The sequence below is a fragment of the Ictidomys tridecemlineatus genome, chromosome 13 (assembly GCF_052094955.1).
Source record: "Ictidomys tridecemlineatus isolate mIctTri1 chromosome 13, mIctTri1.hap1, whole genome shotgun sequence".
Taxonomy (NCBI): domain Eukaryota; kingdom Metazoa; phylum Chordata; class Mammalia; order Rodentia; family Sciuridae; genus Ictidomys; species Ictidomys tridecemlineatus.
This window is the reverse complement of record NC_135489.1, coordinates 14,172,708-14,186,438: the sequence shown is the minus strand read 5'-3', so window position 1 is coordinate 14,186,438 and position 13,731 is coordinate 14,172,708. Positions and strand designations below refer to the sequence as shown.

Below are 13,731 nucleotides of genomic sequence, written 5' to 3'. Positions count from 1 at the left end.
AAGTTGAGCCTACATTTTCTTCTAGTAGGCACAGGGTTTCTGGCCTAATGCCTAGGTCTTTGATCCATGTTTTTTGGTTTTTGGGTTTTTTTTTTTTTTTTGTGTGTGTGTGTGTGTGTGTGCAGGGTGAGAGGTAAGGGTTCAAATTCATTCTAATACAAATTGATTTCCATTTTTCCCAGAACTATTATTAAACAGACTATCTTTTCTCCAATGTATGTTTATGGTGGCTTTGTCTGGTATGAGATAACTGTATTCATATGGGTTTGTCTCTGTGTCTTCTATTCTGTACCATTGATCTTCATGTCTGTTGGCACCAATACCATGCTGGTTTTGTTACTACAGCTCTGTAGTATAATTTAAGGTCTGGTATTGTGATGCTTCTTCATCATTTTGTCACTGAGAATTGCTTTGGCTATTTTGGGCCTCTTATTTTTCAAAATGAATTTCATGACTGCTTTTTCTAATTCTATGAAGAATGTCATTGGAATTTTAATAGGAATTGTACTTACAGTACTTTTGGTAGTTTGGACATTCTGACAATACTGAGTCTCCCTATTCAAGAACATGGGAATCTTTTCACTTTCTAAGGTCTTCTTCAATTTATTTCTTTAATGTTCTATAGTTTTCATTGTAGAAGTCTTTCACCTCTTTTGTTAGGTTGATTCCAAAATATTTTTCTTTTTTTGAGGCTATTGTGAATGACATAGTTTTCCTAATTTCTCTTTCATTTGATTATCAATGGTGTATAGGAATGCAAAGGATTTATAGGTGATAATTTTATATCCTGCTATTTTGCTGAATTCATGAGTTCTAGAAATTTTCCAGTCAGTCTTCTAAATCTAGAGTCATGTCATTGGCAAATAGGAGTAGTTGAGCTCTTCTATTTCTATTTATATCCTTTAATTTCCTTCATCTAATTGCTCTGGCTAGAGTTTCCAGGACAATGTTGAATAGACGTGGTGAATGAGGACATCCTGCCTTCTTCCAGTTTTTAGAGGGAATGCTTTCAATTTTTCTACATTTAGTGTGATGCTGGTGTTGGGTTTAACATACACAACCTTTACAATGTTGAGGTATGGTCTTATTGTCACCAGTTTTTCTACTGTTTTGAACATGAATGGATACTATTTTGACAAATGCTTTTTCTGCTTCTATTGAGATAATCATGTGATTCTTGTCTGTAAAGTCTATTGATGTGATGAATTACATTTATTGATTTCCATATGTTGAACCAACTTTGCATCCCTGGGATAAACCCCACTTGACCATGGTGCACTGTCTTTTTAACATGTTTTTGTATGTTACTTGCCAGTACTTCATATGAATTTTTGCATCTATGTTCATCAGGGATATTGGTCTGAAGTTTTCTTTCCTTGATATGTCTTTGTATGGTTTGGTATCAGGGTGATACTAGCTTCATAGAATTGAGCCTAAAAGGGTTCCCTCCTTTTCTATTTCATGTAATAATTTGAGGAGGACTGGTGTTAGTTCTTCTTTGAAGGTCTGATAGAACTCAGCTGAGAATCTGGTCCTGGGGTTTTCTTTCTTGGTAGGCTTTTGATGGTGTCTTCAATTCCATTGCTGGAAATTTATCTGTTTAAATTTTCTATGTCCTTTTGGTTCAATTTGGGTAGGTCCTATGTCCCTGGAAATTTGCTGATATCTTCAAGATTTCTATTTTATTAGAGTATAAATTTTCTGATTATTGTCTATATTTTGGTATGTCCAAGGTGATATTTCTTTGTTCATCATGAATACTAGTAATTTGCATCTTCTGTCTTTACTAGCTTTGCTAAAGGCTTATCGATTTTATTTTTTCAAAGAACCAACTTTTGTTTTGTTGATTTTTTAAATTTTTTGTTTCAATTTCATTGATATCAGCTCTCTTTTAATTATTTCCTGTCTCCTACTGCTTTTGATGTTGATTTTCTCTTCTTTTTCTAAGACTTTTGGTTGTAATGTTGGGTTATTTATTTGGTAACTCTCTAGTCTTTTAATGAATAAGCTCAATACAATGAACTTTCCTCTTGGAATGCCTTCATCATGTCCTAGAGACTTTGATGTTGTGTCGTTATTCTCATTTACCTCTAAGTACTTTTTTTTATTTCATCCCTAATTTCTGCTGCTACCCTTGGCAATTTAATAGCATATTATTTAATCTCCAGGTATTAGAGTGGCTTTTATTTTTTATTTTATAATTGATTTCTAATTTCATTTCATTATGACCTAATAGATGTAAGGTATATTATTTCTTTTTGTATTTGCTAAGAGTTGCTTTGTGGACTAAGATATAGTATATTTTATAGAAGGATCATGTGCTGCTGAGAAAAAGGTGTATTCAGTCATTGATGGAACAAATATTCTACGTTATCTGTTAAGTGTAAATTATTAATTGTAGTTTTTAGTTCTATAGCTTCTTCATTTAGTTTTTGTTTGGAGAATCTATCCTGTGAGGAGAAACACATGTTAAGCCACCCAGTATTACTGTGTTGTGGTCTATTTTATTCTTGAAATTGAGAAGAGTTTGTTTGATGTATGTAGATACTCCATAGTTTGGGGCATAAATATTTATGATTGTTAGGTCTTATTGATTTATAATTCCCTTAAGCAGTAAGAATGTCCAACTTCATCCCTTATGATTAACTTTGGCTTGAGTCTACTTTATCTGAAATGAGGATAGAAACCTGTTTGTTTATAAGACCCATGTGAATGTTTTTTTTTCCCCAGCTTTTATCTTCAATCTATGGATGCCTTTGCCTACAATGATTCTCTTACAGATAGCATATTGTTGGGTATTGTTTTTTAATTCAATCTGCCAGTCTATATCTTTTGATTGATGACTTTAGGCCATTTATAGTCAGTGTTATTATTGACAAATGGATTTTATTCTCTGTCATTTTCATTTATTTCTGCTCTTTAATTTGAATGTTTCTCCTTAGATTGACTATTACTCTAACATAGTTCCTACCTTTGCTGGTTTTCCATTTATTTTTCATTTCTTTCTTCTTCTTATTGAGTATGTTTTATAGTTCAGGCTTTCTAGATATGAATTCTTATAAATTTTTGTTTATCATGGAAGGTTTCTATTTCATCATCAACTCTGAAGCTTAATTTTGCTGGAGATACTATTCTTGGCTGGCATCATTTTTTTCAAAGCTTGATATATATTATTCCAATACCTCCTAGCTTTGAGAGCCTGGTTGAGAAATCAGCTGAGATCCAGATTGGTTTCCCTCTACATATTGACCCATCATTTTGCCCTGGCAGCCTTTAAAATTCTATCCTCATTCTGTATGTTAGTCATTTTCATAATCATGTGCCTTGGTGTGGATCTGTTATAATTTTGTACATTTAAGGTTCTATAAGCCTCCTTTATTTTATTTTCCATTTCATTCTTTAGGCTTGAGAAATTTTCTGATATTATTTCATTGAAAAGACTATGCATTTCCAGGGCTGGGGATGTGGCTCAAGCGGTGGCGCGCTTGCCTGGCATACGTGCGGCCCGGGTTCGATCCTCAGCACCACATACCAACAGAGATGTTGTGTCCGCCAAGAACTAAAAAATAAATATTAAAAATTCTCTCTCTCTCTCTCACTCACTCTCCTCTCTCACTTTCTCTTTAAAAAAAAAAGAATATGCAGTTTTTTGGTTTATGTCACTGAGCCTTCATCTATCCTAATCAATCTTATATTTAATCTTCTCAGGTTATCCATATTTCTTGAAAGTTTTGTTCATGGTCTCTTAACATATTTTATCCATAGTCTACTTTAAAGATTATACATTTTATAATTCCAGCAACTTGGAAAGCTGAGGTAGGAGGATAAAGAGTTGAAAACCAGCCTCAGCAAAAGCAAGATACTAAGCAATTCAGTGAGACCCTGTCTCAAAGTAAAATACAGAATAGGACTGGGGATGTGGCTCAGTAATTGAGTACACAAGTTCAATCCCTGGTACCTAAAAAAAAACAAGAAAAGAAAAAGAAAAATTATACCTTTTGTCTTCATTGCCTAAAACTCTGTTTTGTAAAAGGTCTAATCTGTTCATGATGCCTTACATTGAATTTTTAATTTGGTTTATTGATTCATTTTGAGGATTTCTGATTTTTTTTTCAGAATCTCTCTCTTTATTGAAGTGATATTTCACTACCTGTATATTCTCTCTAATTACACTCCTAACATCATTCTTTACTTCCCATATCAGTTTAAGTACATATATTCTAAACTCCTTTTCTGATATTTCTTCCACTGTGGTGTCAATAAATTCTGTTATTGAAGTATCATAGTTTGTTTTGGGTGATTTGTTCCCTTGCTTTTTCATGTTGTCTACTCATATGTGTGTCTACCCATCTAACAGTATGGATCTGAGGCAGTAGAGTTTCTACCCTGTGGACTTGCAGTATCCCTGAAGATGTCCAGTACCTCACCATTTGGCAGGAGACAAATAATACAAACCAATGCAAACCATACACAACATTAGTCTAAATAGTTCCTTCTATGCATCTACAATGTTAACTGTCACAATAAACAAAAGTGATATGATCACTTATTGCCCCCAGTAAAAACAAAAGTGAGTTCGCAAAAGGGTTTACAAATTTTGAATGGTGGTCAGGGAGAGAACAGAAGTGATGTGGGATGTGATGATTATGAGAGAGAAAAGAAAACAGAAATAAAAAATTATAGGAAGAGTGAAAGAGAACAATAGAAATTGGCTATTAGCAGAAAACAAGAGAGAAAGAGAATCAAAGGAAACAAGTGAAATAAAAAGATATATAAAGTAAAATTTTAAAAAATTAAAAATAAAATACAAAACAAATCGTAAATATACAAATCAAACATCCTAGTCCTCAAAATACTAATCCATCAAAAAATAAGTGACTTCAAAAATGCTAAAAATGAGGAAAAAAATAAATATGAATATGTGTAAGTGTTTTTGAACCATCCAGGTCACAAAGAAAAAAGAGAAAAAAAAATTTAAAAACTTGATGAAAAGTTAAGGAATTTTTCTGTTGGAGTTCAAAAAGATTCTCAGCTTCCCTTCTCAACAGAGCTAGATGGGGTGGCCTGGAATGTGATGCCTGCTCCACCCTTAGGGTGGGGTTGCTGAAATAAGAGGAAATCCTGTAGGCAGACCTCATGGAAGTGGGGTGTAGACACAGGTGGTCTCCAGGTTTTCACTGAATGGCAATTGGTCTGGAGATTTTAAATCAGCACACCTCCAGGACCCAGCAACTGCTGGTCCACACTGGAAGACTAGACCCCTGGGATCTCCCCTGGGTTCCACCATGCAGTGGAGGAGCCAATTCTTAGTCCCCTCATTTCATTGTCTCTTAGATTCAGTCTCCAAACTCAATCTTTCTCACCCCTGCCCTTTCCAATTACCAGTCAGGTGCATCTCTCCCAGTCACTTCTGCAAGCAGCTAGATTGGAGGTGAAGGGGGAAAATGTGGGTGGGTTACCATGACCAGTATTCCCTTGTGTAAACCCCTCTCCACATTTGATTTTCTCCTGGTCAGTTAAACACACTCTACATTATGCAGTGTGGGTTGCCAGGCCTATATTTTGGGCAAAACTCAGGTTTACCAGGAATAAGTTCCCCGCTAGCCACTAGCCACTTCACCACAGCTGCAAAAATGATTCCTTCCTCTTTCCTCCACAGGCAGCCAAGAGTGATGTGGCTTCTTTCCCGCACTAGGATATCGTGCACCATGCCTTTCAGTTCAGTCGGGCAGTGTCTTTGATCTCTGAACTCTCCATACCCAAGACACACCTCAGGCCTCCTAAAAATACAGGTTCCTTTAATTCCCTTATCCCTCCACTTTGCTCGCAGAGACACTGCTATGGCTGGTGCCTCCAGTGGCAGCAATGGAGGTAGTGCTGGAAATGTCTTCCTTATTATATACAACCTCCTGAGTCCCCAATCTGCTTTGAATGTCCAGTATTAGATCTCAGTGAAGTCTCGCCCCCCACCCTTTTTTTTTTCACCCACCTTGCTGAGAAGCTGCCTATGTGCTTTCTTGGTTTCATAACATAGCACAACCAGGAAAGCAACCTTCTCTATTCTGCCATCTTGAAAAAGTAGTCTGACATTCTTACAATAGGGACAGGACATGGATGAGTGACTGGCAGGGACTAGATATCCAGGAAGAGGCTGACCATACAAGAGCATAAAGTGGGAATTCTGGGAGCCATGGAAATGAAGTTCTGTATCTTCATTATTGTGGTAGACATAATACTGAGTTTGTCAAAACCTGCAAAACTTTCCACTAAAAAAAAAAAAAGATAAATTTTAATGTATGTAAATTACACCTTAACTTAAAAGATACAAAATTCACACCAAATTAGAAAAATGACTTACAATTAAGGAGAAAACAAATTTGCCTAGTTGAAACCTAACATAAATAAGCGTCCACTTTGGGCTACCTATACATAAGGCAAGTTTTAAGAGAAAATAACTGACCAGGAAAGAAAAATGTGTACAATTAGGAAGTAAGTATAAATACATAGCTACTCCTTTATCACAATATGAGTGGCATATTTTTAGTTACAAAATTTTGCCTTTTGTCTAACAACTAAGAAGGCGGGCTGGCACAAATGAGATGCTTGATTTAAATGGAAATGGTTGAATATCCATGAGATACAGAACACAATGTCTGGCCCTAAGTAAATGCTGAACAAGTGGTTGCAAGAGCAACAGAATAGGGTTAGGGTTGTGGCTCAGTGGTAGAGCAATCACCTAGCATGTGAGGCCCTGGATTCGATACTCAGCACCATGTAAAATTAAATAAAATAAAGGTATTGTGTCCAACTGCAACTAAAAAATGAATATTTTTTTAAAAAAAGAGCAACAGAACAGAAAAACTTTTTGCTAGAACTTGAAAATAACATATTTAGTTAAAGCAACTCCTACAGATATTTATTTTTCAAAAGCGAAGCAGTTGCTTCAAATGGGTATATGCCTCTTTCTAACAAGAAGTATGGTGACATTCAGCATATTTTATGAAAAGAACATAAGTGAATATCTAAAATAAAACATTTTCATACTGTCATGTGACTTTTAAGCTTTAGTAACTGCTTTGCTATCCACTGTGATTATTTTATGACTTATTTTCAATGATGTTTTTATTATTGATGTTTTGTAATACTGTTGCTTTAAACATTTAAACATTTTTGTCAGCTTTAAAAAAATGAATCATTCTTCAGAAATAGCATTTAAGTTTACTTTCTGCCCTGAAGTACTGAATTTATTTTGAAATAAAACATTCTGACATTATCAATAAATCAAAAAAACAACCAAATAATTATATTTTATGCGATGGGATTTTACTAGACAAAATTAAAGTCTTTTGGATGAACTCTGGATGATGAATCCATACACCTGGGCCAGCATTTCAGGTCTGATACTATATAACCATGTCAGCTTAGTGTAAGGTTCTGCACCTTTTAGGTCTGTAAAATGAGATGTTGCAGGACTTTCAAAATGAATTTTTAGAAGGGATCATCTATGAAGAACTAAGTACACAAAGATTAAATCTGACACAGTGCCCTAAGAACCCTTGTGAGGTACTTAAGATAGTTTCTTAGAAAGAATTACTATTGCCTTTGAATTCGAAAAGGCTTTTTTTTAAGGAGGCAAGCAAAAGCCTAAGCCTCCATTGCTCTTAATTGTCACATCTTTTCAAATGAGTAAGCACATCTATAGATAAGGTGACCAACTCTCCTGATTTGTCTGGAACAGAATGGGTTCCCAGGAACAAAATTTTCCATGTTAAAACTGGGACAGTCCCAGGTTAACAAGGCCAGGGTTAAGGAGGTTCCCAGGACTCTCTCTAAAGACCATGTCAATAGAATAGACAAGTTATAGCTGAGTAAATAACTTTATCATCCCACTGACTTCCTTAACTGACGCTGAAGTTCCAGCATTTTCTTTACCTTTCTTACCCAAGGCTGAATCTGATGTTAAAACTAAAAACTACAGAACAAGAAAAATTACCTTGTTTTTACCTTTGCCTCTTTCCTACCACTTTAATGAATTTGGGGATCTCAGTAGCAGTCATCAATATTGAACATCTTTTTGACCTTGGACACATATGATAATGGCTAACCAATTTTCCTGTCATTACATTTTAGCCCCTGAGTTTTGAAAGCAAGAAAAGCTATACCTTGAAGGTGGAGGGAGCCAATCCTCACCTGGAGATGCGTTTTCTTAACCTGGGCCCCTTTCAAGACACAACAACAGTGCACATCAGTGTAGAGGATGTGGATGAGCCCCCTGTGTTTGAACCTGGCTTTTATTTTGTGGAGGTGCCTGAAGATGTAGCAATTGGAACAACCATACAGATCATCTCTGCCAAGGACCCAGATGTGACCAACAACTCAATCAGGTTTTTCCAAAGATTCCACCTTTTCCTTATATCCTGCAACATTAATGTTCCCTTCCCATTATGTTATTTTCTAGCCCATTTTCCCCTTGCTTCTTCCTTTTATATCCCATCTCTGGAAATTCTGAGGTTTTTTTTTTTCCTAGTTAAATAACATGGACCTGTCATGTTAATTGGGAATGAAGTATCATTATATCTGAAACTCACTTTCATTTGGTTCAGACAAACACATACACACGCATAAAACCTTAGTTCTCAATCATAGGCCCAGTTACATTTGAGGTTATATAATTCTGTGTTGCTGTGGGAGGTTGTCCTGTGCATTGAATGATGTATAGCAGTATCTCCAGCCTTAACCCATTAAATGCCAGTAGCACCCCACCACCACCAAGTCGTAACAACCTAAAATGTCCGCCCTATACTGCCAAATGTCCAGGACAATAGTGCAAAATCAACCCCAATGGCGAACTATAATTAAGATAAAACAGACACACAGATGTTAAAACATTAAACCCTTGACTCTTAGTGGTGAATATAAAGGTGATCACTGCACATTCTTTCAATTTGAATAAACCTTTGATTTTTCACTTTTAAAAAATGGGAAAAGTAAACTATATGTATTTCCACATACTGTAGAAACAACATAGAAACTACTCCTGATGCCAATACTTTTAAAGCAATGCAGACTGCCAGACAGGGCTCTAAATTGCAATCTCACATATCTAAGGTATGTTCTGAAATTAAAAGATGCTTCCCCCTCAGGAGGTGAGAACTGCTCTTATAACCATGGCCATTTTTCATCAACTCTGGAACCAAAGAGCAACAGCTGGTGGACAGGTTGACAACTCAACCTTCCAGAGCAACTGCCAAGCTTCTGAAGCCCAACACAAAAGATTAGAATTCCAAGGCTATTTAAGGCCATCTGTCACATTAATTGTAAAAACCCACACAGTAAAATGAATCTGAGGCCTCAGTTCAAATAACGCATTTTAAACACAGTACAATTTATCAAATGCCTATTCTGTCAAGTGGCTACTTCCTTTACCTGGTGCTGTTGTGTATTTAATGAAAATGTGCTTTTTCAATTTAACAAGAATGATTTTCTCTAGAGAATAACTACACTAGGAGGAAATCTGATTCCCTGAACCAAGTAGTAAACATTTTATAAGTTCAGGCCTCAAAATGGCTAAAATGATTTTGTTTGAATTTTTCTGTTTTCTTGAGGTCAACTCATCTTTCTGAGTTATAACTTTAAAAAGTAATATTCCAAATTTAAGCTTTTTAAATGTAAAACAGAAAGAGAAATAAACTTATATTGCCCTCAAAACAACCACAACACAAATGAAAGAGATTATCTTGTAAATTTATATTTTCAGAAGTCAAGAAAATTCTTTTTTATAATTATAAAATTATTTTTTTCAATCTAATTTTTTATTTATATATGACAGCAGAATGCATTACAATTCTTATTACACATATAGAGCACAATTATTCATATCTCTGGTTGTATACAAAGTATATTTACACCAATTCATGTCTTCATACATGTACTTTGGATAATAATGTCTATCACATTCCATTATCATTTCTAACCCCATGTTCCCTCCCTTCCCTTCCCACCCCTCTGCCCTATATAGTTTGTCTATTCTTCCCATGCTCCCCCTTCCTACCCGACTATGAATCAGCCTCCTTATATCAGAGAAAACATTCAGCATTTGTTTTTTTGGGATTGGCTAACTTCACTTTGCATTATCTAACTCCATCCATTTACCTGCAAATGCCATGATTTTATTCTCTTTTATTGCTGGATAATATTCCATTGTGTATATACGCCACATTTTTTATCCATTCATCTATTTAAGAGCATCTAGGTTGGTTCCACAGTTTAGCTATTGTGAACTGTGCTGCTATAAACATTGATGTGGCTGTGTCCCTGTAGTATGCTGTTTTTAAGTCCTTTGGATATAGACCGAGGAAAGGGATAGCTGGGTCAAATGGTGGTTCCATTCCCAATTTTCCAAGAAATCTCCATACTGCTTTCCATATTGGCTGCACCAATTTGCAGTCCCACCAACAGTGTTGTAAGTGTACCTTTTTTCCCACATCCTCGCCAACACTCATTATTGTTTGTATTCATAATAGCTGCCATTCTGACTGGAGTGAAATAAAATCTTAGAGTAGTTTTGATTTGCATTTCTCTGATTGATAGCAATAATGAACATTTTTTCATATATTTGTTGATTGACTGTATATCATCTCTAAGAAGTGTCTGTTCAGGTCCTTGGCCCATTTACTTATTGGGTTAAGAAAATTCTTTATGATTATAACTTATAAACTGTATATCTATTAATCTACAACATATTAATTTATTCATATCAAAGGAGGTAATGTGGGGAGAACTTTACAGAATAAAACTTTATGGGGGAAACTGAAATAATATAAGCACAAGCTTAAAAAAATCAGATCCTATTCTAAAATAGTCAGAATATACTGTGGATACTTCCACATCTTCCCAGATTATGACTCTTGACCCCAATATGGTAGAGTACTATGACTTCTAATAGGATCCCTATAGGGATCTACTGAACAACAAATAAGCAGAGACTGAACAGCCAGGCAGCACACATACAACCCTAGAGTGTACATCCAGTATTCAAGACTAACTCATTAGCTCAGGATATATCCAGGAATAAAAGAGAAACATCAGAGGTTCTAGATCCATTACTAGCATGAAGCAAAATGAGGTAGACAAAATGAAAGAAACTGTTTACCAGAAAATGCTGCCAGTTGGAAATTGTCAGGTGGCCTCAGGGAAGTCCATACAGTAGAGCTGGGCTATACCTGAATCCAAGAATATAGCAAGCTCTCCTGAACTATTCTTGGGCAAATCTCTACATCCTGAGACAGAAATAGGCAAAAAAAAAAAATAGATCCTAGGTTTGGAGGGAGCAAGACAAGGGCTCAGGTACACGGGCAAAGTGGAATTCCAATTATCAAAGCTGAATATAATTCTCCCGGTACACTCTGGTTACAAAGAACAGAATTCATATTGCTGGATAAAAGGTTCCTGACTCTATACTACCCAAAGCAACAAAGAATGTTCACAAGCAGAACATCAGATCTCTGGCTATCATTTAATAAGTCAATTTGGAATTGCTTTCCACTGTCCTCTTTCCTAAATAGCTCTTTTTAATCCTTATTTTTACTATAAAATTAGTGTGCTTTAAAATAATTTGCATATGCTATATGCTGCATGGTTAATTCATCTTCTGAATTTTGTTTATGAAGAATAAATAAGATTCATATTCATAAAAATAAAACATATTAAATCATGAAAATAATAAGTGTTTTGTCTGAAGTTAAAATATAATACATTAAAGGCCATTTAACATTTTTAAAAGATTATTAGGACTTTTACCATCTTCATTCTAGAAAGTTGATAGTATGTTCAAGTATGCAATCTGATTGTCAATTACTGATAATCCCCAGAATCAAATCTCCAGATGTAGCCATATGTATATTAAAAATAGAACACTTAGATTCCCTGAATTTTTAATAAATGTTCAAGAAATTTCTGGAAATCAGGCTACTGACCATTTGGCAACTGAAATAGGCTTCTGCTAATGTACAAATGGCCTATTCTCTTGGCTATCTGGAGTGTGTGGATTTACCAAGCATGATCATGACCCCAAATTCAGAGAAATAGGGAGTCCAACAAACACCAATTACTATTTGCTTAAGGCAGTTTTGTTATGTGTGCTATACCTATTCTGCTCATAGTACACAGGAATATTAGAGAAAGAAAACCACCTACAAAATCCACAAGTGTGTCCCAATTTCCTCATTTTCCATCTGTATTTTACACCTTTAATTTGTTCTCCTACCTCCTGGAAATTGGCCCAGTGCCCCATTCAGAGAAATAAGGCCCTTATGCCCTCAATACAAACCTTATCTGGGAAAGTAGAAATGCGAGAGGGATTCCACTTGATGAGGGAGGCTTCTTGAGGCAGTGTCCTGCTATATCAACCAGGCAATGCTGTCAGTGGTCCTGGCCCTTTGTTATTTCCATAATTCAATCTCCCATACTATCTGTGACATTTGCTACGCTGTTGTAGCTTTGAGTATAGAAAGTTGATTCCTCATAGGCTGCTCTCCCCTTGGCATTATGCCTACAGTTTGGATAGCTGCCACTGGGGTTATGGTTCCATGGACCAAATACTGGGCTTTTCTCATGTGTGAGGATCTGACTAGTGTGGTTTTCTTTTCCCCTAAGAAAATTCAGTTTTTAAAATAGCTAGTAAACTTTAAAACTAAATCACAAATTATGCCTAGAAAAAAATAATGTGGACTGGGATTGTGGCTCAGCAGTAGAACACTTGCCTTACATGTGTGAGGCACTGGGTTTGATCCTCAGCACCACATAAAAGAACAAATAAATGAAATAAGTTATAAAAAATAATGTTCCAGTTCATTTTAAATGAACTTTATAGGCATTTTTTTTTAATTATTAAAAAGTCGGCTATTAGCTTCAGGGCTTATCTGGGAGAGGTCGATTTCTGTTTCCTTAGACAAGCTCATATGCCGCAGTCTGGCTGGGCACAATTCAGGAGCCACTTGTCAAAAGAAACAAGCTTTATTTTTAGAACACACACGCCAAACCACACAGCTCTTCAGGAAAATCTTCAGAGCCCAACTGCCACCACCGGCTTCCCACAAGCCTCTCAACCTCCCCTACTCCTCCTGCTCTTGAGGCCGATTGGCTGGGTCGCATGGGCAGAGCCAAAAAAAAGTCCCCCAATGAGCATCTCTGTAGTCTGAAAGGGCGCGGAAACAACCCAATGAGCATCACAGCAGAGGAGCTAATCAGTTGGCAGCTAGAAGTTTGCTGGGGCCGCTGGGAGCCAATCATCAGCTGGCAGCTGGAAGTTTGCTGGGGCCCCTTGGGCTGTGGCTCTCAACATCCATATAATGTGTGTGTCAGTAGTGCAGCATGGTCTGTTGGTTAGTTCACAGAATCTGAAGCCAGACCACTTAGGTTCAGTTCCCAGCAGTATGACCTTGGACAAATGACTTAACCTCTTCAAACCTCAGGGTTTTTTTCACCTGTAAAACAACATAATAGTAACCTACCTCATAGTGTTCCTTTAAAGTTAAATGTAGATAACACATGTAGTATGTGCTGAGCAGTGCATGGCGTACAGTAAATGTTTGTTAAATAGGATCACAGATAGAATGAGACATTAATTTATGTTATTAAATGTCCTAACTCTTATGGAATCAAAACTGAAACAATTCCAACTTCTTCAAACCTTTCTCATTGGTTATCTATTTAATTGCTAATTCTCTGAAT

At 36.1% G+C, this 13,731-nt stretch overlaps 1 protein-coding gene and 1 long non-coding RNA gene across 9 annotated transcripts in view; one reads left to right on the top strand and one right to left on the bottom strand.

The window, feature by feature from the left end:
• The window catches only part of Cdh20 (cadherin 20), a 199,202-nt gene that overhangs the window by 167,320 nt on the left and 18,151 nt on the right, over positions 1-13,731 (top strand). For all 3 annotated transcript variants that reach the window (XM_040272403.2, XM_040272407.2, XM_005323017.5), the window contains one exon: positions 8,131-8,384. In XM_040272403.2, coding sequence (XP_040128337.2) covers positions 8,131-8,384 — 254 coding nt within the window. The remainder of the gene's footprint in view (positions 1-8,130; positions 8,385-13,731) is intronic.
• LOC120885379 (uncharacterized) overlaps positions 12,996-13,731 on the bottom strand; it is a 92,209-nt gene continuing 91,473 nt past the window's right edge. For all 6 annotated transcript variants that reach the window (XR_013429515.1, XR_013429517.1, XR_013429520.1 and 3 more), the window contains one exon: positions 12,996-13,484. This is a non-coding gene — a long non-coding RNA (uncharacterized LOC120885379). The remainder of the gene's footprint in view (positions 13,485-13,731) is intronic.